A 9744-nucleotide genomic window follows, 5' to 3' on the forward strand; every position below is an offset into this window, starting at 1 on the left:
TCTTTCCATCTTTTCAAAGGGCGATGTTCCGAATTTTTGGAACATCAGGAAATACACAGAGAATTTTGTGAGTACCTGTCCTGTTTCGATCAAACGCAAATCAAACCTGAAATAGACCAAATGTGTCTCACAATTTCTATGACAAGGAAAATCGAGAACCTTTTTCAACAACGGACGGTTTTAAAACGAACATACAAACATTGTATTATTGTTTATAAGAATAATGTTCCCGTGAAGACATATTGGAAAGAAATAATCTTGTAATTATGAGATAAAACCGTCCACTGATAAGTCGCATGGGTTTACTTAAACCTTTGCATAATGACGGCTTTATACAAAATGTATATGCGTAGAAATCTCCAGATTCCCTAAGGTGATTTTATTAAGTTTCTTAAATGTAAATGTATCACAGGGTTACCTATATGGTTGTAATGAAATCAAGCGTTCAGAGTGTCATGGACCGATAGTGTTATATTTGGAACTCTGAGGAGTTCCAGTTATATATCTTTTTACCGTCACATCTATAAATAGAGTTCGACTACATACCTAAAATAAGTCATTCGTGTCAACGACAAACAAGCTAAGAATAGTTCGACTGGAGTTTCCATTTTCGGTTTATTTGACTGTATGGTCAGCTAAGGAAGAAGTGGGGCGATGAACACAAATGTGAGTGTTATTTGATTTTTCTATTATCATGTAATTATTGTTGTCATTGTGAATTTTGGAAGTCATTGACTCTCACCTTTAATGGTGTCTCCGTTTACATCCGGGAACGTAATATGTAACCACCTATCAAAGACACAAACTATTCCACATGTTAGATACTGACATAATGCAGACTTATCACACTCGTTGTCATGACGATACCTGTAATATTGACTGAAGTCTGACAGATAAACAAACATCGCTTTCATTTTACACGAGTAACTGACATCGTATACTAAGTACAGTGATATTTCCCCCCTTTTCTGTCGTGGTCAGAACTTGCAAACATCGCTTTCATTTTACACGAGTAACTGACATCGTATACTAAGAACAGTGAGATTTCCCCCTTTTTCTGTCGTGGTCAGAACTTGTTATAACCGTTGTTGTAGCCGGTAACATTTTATGGAATGTGTTCTACCTGATATGCTTAAAGCTCAATTATCGATTACCATTCAAGCAGAAATATGTTTCTGTACAAAATACAGCATTGATTATCTTTAAAAGGGTGCTCACTCATTACATTACTGACTGTATTTGTAACCCTAACAAATCGAATTCAACATGCTTTCTCCAATGTCTTTTGTCGATCCACATTTGCACAAAGTCTGTTAATAGATACAGAACAATAACTCTACTGTCATACTCAAGCACCGTGTCCTTAACGGGTTGAGTTATTTTGAACATAAACGTATATTACAGAGAGCTTAACTTAGTGCTGATGGCTGGAAACTTGCATTCTGATCAGAGGAAATCTGTCACCAAACTTTGTGCACACACATGTCTTATATTGAACACAGATAGCACTACCAGTATTTACATTTGTAATGTTTTATACCGGTGTACAAAGCACTGGCTATGCACCTTGCACATGTATACAATCTTGATAAATGTTTCGAGACAAGTGTACTATGCTATATTATCCAATACGAAACGTGATATCGAGTATAAAGTGTGTAAACACACGGTCCATACAGAAACGCATATGTGTATGCTGTCATAGACAACGCTTTATGTGAAGGTCGATCCAGAACCAGACGGTAGTGCGTGAAAATGAGACTGTATTGTACTGAGTCATTATTGGTACGGTATGAATAACGTGTTTCTCCCACACTTCACAGGTACATTCCCGTTTTTTGGTAGGGAAAAGATAAACCTGTTTTGATCTACCTCGATCAAGACAGCTGACACGCGCTATTACGTCACAGACAACGCACTTCTTTCAACATGACCTGTGACCCTGTGCACTTTTAGCAAAACCGATTACATCATCACTTTTAACAAAACATGGCAAGCTCAGCATTCCGACAGTTCAATATAGGCGAATGTGTTGCCGTAGGAAAATATGGTGAAAAGGGAAGAATTGTTGATGAATTTTAATGATGATAGTTCGGTGCATTGGGGTCAAAAATACAACTTCGCAGTGAAGTTATTTTTTACGGTATGAAAATGTGGGAGAAAAATAATCAATCACTCCTGTGTGATGCAGACAGAGTTATCTCAACCCTCGGGATGAGATTTTATTTAGGGGTAGCACTCGGCAAAGCCTTGTGCTAAACCTAAACAAAATATCTCACCCTCTGGTTGATATAACTCTGTCTACATCACACAGGAGTGATAGATTCTATTATTCTCGCAGGTGTATAACCATCTGTCTTTTGGGGAAATAAGTAGGTAGTTAAACATTCTGTAAACTGTACATCGCTTCTCACAAGTATAATGTCTACAATGAAGAGATACATGTGGTACGCTTTGTACGGAAACTGTGCTAGAAACATGTATTTCTTTTGTTAAGAAATACATTCTGTGTTGATTTGGCATTCAGTCATTAATGACTTGTAAATATAAATAATGAACCCATAATATGATAAAAGAAAAAAAAAATACTTTGAAACTAAATTGGAAGTTTACACATGTAAATTATAATGACAATTTACAATTGAAGAATACGGGTACACATTGCTGTGAATATAGATTATAACCATGCACGGTCAAACTCCTTTTAAAAATAATACTATGTATCATGTCGGATGCCCATATGAAGCAAAAACCCTTGACGTTTTGAAATAATTATTTATTTTCGTTTGGTTTGAGATTGATGTCTTCTCGGTTCGAGTTGTCTTTCTTCTTGCCGACGACATGGTATACTTTATTTCTTTTGCTTTGCGTGACTCATTTTGGGTTTTGAAGAGAAAAAAAAATGAATATAACCAATAAACATGACGTCACATTTTTGATATGAAGGTGCAGTTACTTTAATCATGTTGATGGGTATACTACTTAATATCTCACTGCTTAGGATTCATAGATATTGACATGCCCCAGGTATCCATAACACATTAGTGTACCCTATATCAGGTGACTGTGTCATGTGGAACACGTTTAAAGGGGAAACTATTTCAAGTGGAACAGTTATAAAGGATTACTTTTTCATGTGGATCTGTCAAAACGATATAAAGGGCGACGTTATACTGTGGATCATTTATGAAGCTACTTCGACCTTTGCATGGCTAGTACGCTTTTCAAACTTAGGTAAATGCTCGCTAAACATTTTACAGTTAACAGCAGGTTAGTGTACACTTTACAAGCAGTGTTGTGAGTTTCCAGTGCCTTATTTGATTACTTTAGACAGTCTTTATTAAAATATTGGATAAGAAGTGGCGAAAAAAGCCAGTACACAATTATGAAATATACAAATTCTTCCCTAGGTTTTATCATTTTACTAAAACATTATAATTATAACATACATATGGTAGGGCCTATATATGTCTTATTGTTATATTTGATGTCAGATATCTATACCAGTTGAGGAGCACGGCGAAGCAGAATGCGGATGCTGTTTCGAACTGCTTGTAGAGCCGACTACCTTAGTCTGCGGTCACACATTTTGTAAACACTGTCTGGCTAGATGGACTGTTACCAGTGGACAGCGACGGTGCCAAACCTGTAAACAGGGATGGAGAGGCTCACCGAAGGTAAACATTGTGCTCAGGTAAGTCAAAGGTAGCTAATATATACCTCACATCTGTATTATTGCACAATTTTCTTGATTCAATCGTCTTCGTATATAATCGTGATGCAGGCGTTTTATAATACGTAATGTTGCATATATAATTAGTCGTCATTATACTCAAGTCATGCCGGATTAATTCATCCCGAACATTTCATAACATGTAAACACCGTGTTTGAAAATCTCAAAAACACCTCGTAGACCTGTTCAACAATCTCTTATCGATTTTGTGGAGCTCTAGTTGTATATCATTTCAACATTTGTACCTAAATATATACAAGCATTCTTAAATTTCTTGTTTTTATTAGAAACATGTTACAGAATGCATGGTCACAAAAAATGGCAGACAGGGTGCAGGAAGTCGACACAGACGAAAACCGGCGTTTCCTCTCCGACTTCGACAAAATGAATAATATCGTAACGGCACAAGAGTTGCTCCAATCGGTTCATGGTGGCATGTCAGCAGGAATTTCTAATGCGCAAAACAACCAAACAAGATGCAAATACTTTACGTCTGGTATCGCCCTTACAGTGTTGGTTTGTATTTCTACGAAACGTTAGTTAAATACCACAAATATTTGGTCGATATTTTGCCGTACTGGTGAACTATGTATAGAATTCACGAGGGGAAAACTAAAACTAATATGGATTTTTTTATTTAATTTCCTGCAGAAAAACAGAGCGGATTATGTAGCGTCATATTTTGTACTCTTTACAATGCATCGCGCTAAACAACAAGGATACGCGCTATTTTGAAAAGAAACTTTCCTTTTTTTGTATTTAGTAAAAAAAAATCTACGCATCCCTTGAATATGTCATAGCAAAATTGAAGCTTAGTTATTCGGTTGGTGTCAGGAAAAACAAATAACCGATTGCAAATTAACCGTCACGCGACAGCGAGAGTCTTTTGACGTACATAAAGGGATCAAACAAGTGTCTACTGAGCCCTCTATTTTGTCCTGAAATGTTCCAGGGGCGCAGAGATCGTTAGTTATCGATGAAACTGTTGGAGTACTATGCTTAATTACTTACTGTTGTAATGATAACATAAGGTGAGTTTGAACGTCTCGTTTAAGGTCTTCTGTATTGTGTCCTATATTGGTAATATCGGCCAGAGGACGCTAATTGACACGCCAGTCAAGCAATGGAACACGGATGACGTAGTCACATGGATAGGACATCTTGGCACGTGGGGTGATCACTTTTCGGATGCCATCAGAAAGAATAGCATAGGTGCAGTATTTGGAAAACTTGAAATCTGCGTGGTTAATCGGACATTCATTTTGGTATCAAATACTGAAATTGAAAAAATCATCTGCTGAATACACAATTATATTTTAGCTGCATAACAATCACCATAGAGTGATGGCTAATGTTGTGATTGTACTGCATAACAATCACCATAGAGTGATGGCTAATGTTGTGATTGCACTGCATAACAATCACCATAGAGTGATGGCTAATGTTGTGATTGCACTGCATAACAATCACCATAGAGTGATGGCTAATGTTGTGATTGCACTGCATAACAATCACCATAGAGTGATGGCTAATGTTGTGATTGCACTGCATAACAATCACCATAGAGTGATGGCTAATGTTGTGATTGCACTGCATAACAATCACCATAGAGTGATGGCTAATGTTGTGATTGCACTGCATAACAATCACCATAGAGTGATGGCTAATGTTGTGATTGCACTGCATAACAATCACCATAGAGTGATGGCTAATGTTGTGATTGCACTGCATAACAATCACCATAGAGTGATGGCTAATGTTGTGATTGCACTGCATAACAATCACCATAGAGTGATGGCTAATGTTGTGATTGCACTGCATAACAATCACCATAGAGTGATGGCTAATGTTGTGATTGCACTGCATAACAATCACCATAGAGTGATGGCTAATGTTGTGATTGCACTGCATAACAATCACCATAGAGTGATGGCTAATGTTGTGATTGCACTGCATAACAATCACCATAGAGTGATGGCTAATGTTGTGATTGCACTGCATAACAATCACCATAGAGTGATGGCTAATGTTGTGATTGCACTGCATAACAATCACCATAGAGTGATGGCTAATGTTGTGATTGCACTGCATAACAATCACCATAGAGTGATGGCTAATGTTGTGATTGCACTGCATAACAATCACCATAGAGTGATGGCTAATGTTGTGATTGCACTGCATAACAATCACCATAGAGTGATGGCTAATGTTGTGATTGCACTGCATAACAATCACCATAGAGTGATGGCTAATGTTGTGATTGCACTGCATAACAATCACCATAGAGTGATGGCTAATGTTGTGATTGCACTGCATAACAATCACCATAGAGTGATGGCTAATGTTGTGATTGCACTGCATAACAATCACCATAGAGTGATGGCTAATGTTGTGATTGCACTGCATAACAATCACCATAGAGTGATGGCTAATGTTGTGATTGCACTGCATAACAATCACCATAGAGTGATGGCTAATGTTGTGATTGCACTGCATAACAATCACCATAGAGTGATGGCTAATGTTGTGATTGCACTGCATAACAATCACCATAGAGTGATGGCTAATGTTGTGATTGCACTGCATAACAATCACCATAGAGTGATGGCTAATGTTGTGATTGCACTGCATAACAATCACCATAGAGTGATGGCTAATGTTGTGATTGCACTGCATAACAATCACCATAGAGTGATGGCTAATGTTGTGATTGCACTGCATAACAATCACCATAGAGTGATGGCTAATGTTGTGATTGCACTGCATAACAATCACCATAGAGTGATGGCTAATGTTGTGATTGCACTGCATAACAATCACCATAGAGTGATGGCTAATGTTGTGATTGCACTGCATAACAATCACCATAGAGTGATGGCTAATGTTGTGATTGCACTGCATAACAATCACCATAGAGTGATGGCTTATGTTGTGATTGCACTGTTGTTTCTCTTTCAGATGGTAAGATGTTGCTCGTAATGCAAGAATCCGACGTCAGGAATAGACTTAATATGACAAATGAGCTGCAGAGGAAGGTGTTTCTCAAAGAAATAGCTGCCATGGTGACCACTGGATCGAAACAGCCAGTCAACCTCTGGGAGTACAAGGTATGTATTGTGTAGGAGTAAACATGTCATGAAATACAATAATAGTTTATAGTTATGCCATATTTGTCGATAGTACAGATATTTATAATAATTTACTCAGATGAAAGCTTCTTATGTGGCGATTGATGTAAAACATTGTTTGAATGCCATTGAAAAACAACATTGTCGGAATGATAATAATCTTAAATAAAACATCGCTGGGAGGATATCAATTAATAGTAGAACATTGTCGAAATGACACCAATCTTTAATAAAACGTTTGCAAATGGCTTTAAGTATAGCAAAAAAAACGTTAGGATGACATCGGTGTATAAAAAGACCTTGTTTGGACACATTAATATCAATAATAAAACCTTGTCGGGACGACCTCATTCTTTACTAGAACATTGTTTAAATGACATCAATCTTTAGATGGTAGGAAAGACACCAATTAAAATTAAAACATCGTGGAAATGAGATCAGTACAAAGTTAAAAATTGGCGTGTTGACATCAATCTATTATGAATATTTATTTTAACACAGTAACTTAAGATGAAATCTTCATGTCAATTCATATAACTCTTGGAAATATGTTTCAGTCAGCCTATCCAGTCTTTACATTCACCATGCTGTTGGGTTTTAAGCTTTTCCCTCGGATTACCATTGGGTACAGCTACATATTTGAGTACGACACTGTTTACACTCCTTTCATGAAATACGCCTGTTCAGAATTCTCAGGAAATGACATGGAAGAGGCAACGAATGTAAGTTAAATTATAGACCCAACTCGTTAAAATTGTCTTTATACTCAATGATGTTAATTGAATACAAAAAAACCCCTAATTTTGTAAAAACAAATATTGCATAATTAATAGAAGCTTACCTCTATTATAGACTCACCTTTAGTATCAGCTGTTTCTTTTTCTAGAATACATAAAATGACTGCCGAGCTATTTGCAATCAGTCTATATCACAAGACTGCTGAGTTATTTATATTTAGTCAGTATCACATAACTGCTGAGTTATTTATAACTAGTCTGTATCACATGACTGTTGAGTTATTTATAACTACTCTGTATCACATGACTGCTGAGTTATTTATAACTACTCTGTATCACATGACTGCCGCGTTATTTACAATTAGTCTATTTTATGATAAGTCTGTAAAACATGTTAGCTAAGCTATGGATGAGTAATTTTTCTCGAGTTTTTCTTTGAGTAAACCCTTGTAATCACCCTTGTAATCACCCTTGTAATTTGTCTCATTGTGACCTAATCAAATGATAATGACACGATGTGACAGAATCCAAGACAATAGTATCACATCATGATAGAAACAATAGACAAAGGCGGGCGATGTTTTGACTACTTCAATAACCCGAAAAAGAATTTCTTTCATTTTATTCGCAATAATTTTTATAATTTTGTAATATATCTTCAATTTCCTTTGAATTTGTAAATTCCGGGTAATTAATGTTGATATATTTTTTCAGTTTTCTAGGCTGTTTTACATAGCATTCCTGCCTTATTGGTTGGTTGGAAGATATGCATCTGCATGGACGACTGACCACTACTGGGTCAGCAGATTTATAGTCCTAGTCTGTGCCTTTGCTACCATTTATGACGTCATGTTGTTCCTGACAATTTTTATGAAAAAGTGGACCGAAAAGTAAGTATCCTATCACAGGAAAGCTTATCTAATAAATTTAATGTCCTATCGGAATATTCGAACGACGCATCATTAATACCGGTTGTAAAACATTTGACAAATGTTATTTCAATATCCGAGGTTTTAGCTGTCATATCATTTTGATACACGTTTAGAATAATACTATCTGATTATACAACTAGCACGCATACGTATTCCTCATAATACAAATAACCGATACATTTGTAAACTTTTTATGTCTAGGGAAAACTTACAAATATTGTTATTGTGACATAACCTTTTTCTAATTGTAGGGATCTGGAATATGACTTTTTTCCATTTGTAAGGATGTGAAATATGACATAATTTTCTTCTGTTTGTAGGGATGTGAAATATGACATAATTTTCTTCTGTTTGTAGGGATGTGAAATATGACATAATTGTTTTCCGTTTGTAGGTATGTAAAAATATGACATTATTTTTTCTATTCGTAGGGATATACATATGACATTATTTTTTCTATTCGTAGGGATATACATATGACATTATTTTTTTCTATTTGTAGGGATGTGAAATATCATCTTTGTCTCTGTCGGGATGTCGCCATAGTGTTAACGCTGTCTATATTTCTTCCATGGTTTCTCTTTAACTTTTTATTTTACGACAATGTGGTGTGTTTGCCTATTTTCTATTGCATGAATATTTACGTATTCTATAAAAAGTTCAAGTAGTATTTGAGACTGATTGCTTAAAATATCAAATGCATTGTGAAATTGAGCACATAGGTATTCTAGCATCGCGACGTGTGACTGAAGTATCATAAAGGTAATATCATAAAAAAATCTCTTTTTATGTATATGACTAAGTTATATAGCAGAGCCTGCAGATGGAGTTTTAGTCTTTAAAAACCAGGTTCTGGTAATATGGTGTCAAAAATGAATTTTGTTTGTAGACTGAAAGTACATCTTCTGTAAACCAATATTCAAACATTGAGATAATGTACGTGTCGGAATATTAGTACTGTAAATGATGTAATGCTCATCCTGATATCAATAAATGAAAAAATGCTTCATCATCTTACAATACAAGTTATTTAAGGCCTATCTAATATCAGTTTGTCAGATACGTAAGTGACAGCATATGTACTCGCACGGCGTTTAGCCGCAGTCCTGATACTCGGTGTTCACGAGTGTGTGCCTACGATGCAAGTGTATAATTATGTTTTATTTTTGATAAATGTGTGTATGTGGGGGGGGGGGGGGGGGGAGGCAAAAAA

The 9744-nt window shown here is 36.1% G+C and overlaps 1 protein-coding gene across 1 annotated transcript; it reads left to right on the top strand.

Annotated features, from left to right (window-relative positions):
- The first annotated feature begins 555 nt into the window (after positions 1-555).
- Positions 556-8888, top strand: LOC110446344 (bifunctional apoptosis regulator-like). Its single transcript, XM_021491458.1, has 8 exons — positions 556-666; positions 3495-3694; positions 4022-4250; positions 4790-4946; positions 6693-6841; positions 7420-7584; positions 8314-8489; positions 8852-8888. Exons 1-8 carry the CDS (start codon positions 655-657, stop codon positions 8886-8888), a joined length of 1125 nt encoding a protein of 374 aa, XP_021347133.1. The 5' UTR covers positions 556-654.
- The last annotated feature ends 856 nt before the right edge of the window (positions 8889-9744 follow it).

Source organism: Mizuhopecten yessoensis, unplaced genomic scaffold (genome assembly GCF_002113885.1).
Source record: "Mizuhopecten yessoensis strain PY_sf001 unplaced genomic scaffold, ASM211388v2 scaffold2671, whole genome shotgun sequence".
Lineage (NCBI taxonomy): Eukaryota > Metazoa > Mollusca > Bivalvia > Pectinida > Pectinidae > Mizuhopecten > Mizuhopecten yessoensis.

Bases quoted from the DNA above. Each gene is read 5' to 3' on its own strand.
- LOC110446344 (XM_021491458.1), top strand. The intron at 3,695-4,021 runs GTAAGTCAAAGG...TGTTTTTATTAG, and splicing joins AAGGTAAACATTGTGCTCAG to AAACATGTTACAGAATGCAT. The intron at 4,947-6,692 runs GTGCAGTATTTG...TTTCTCTTTCAG, and splicing joins CATCAGAAAGAATAGCATAG to ATGGTAAGATGTTGCTCGTA.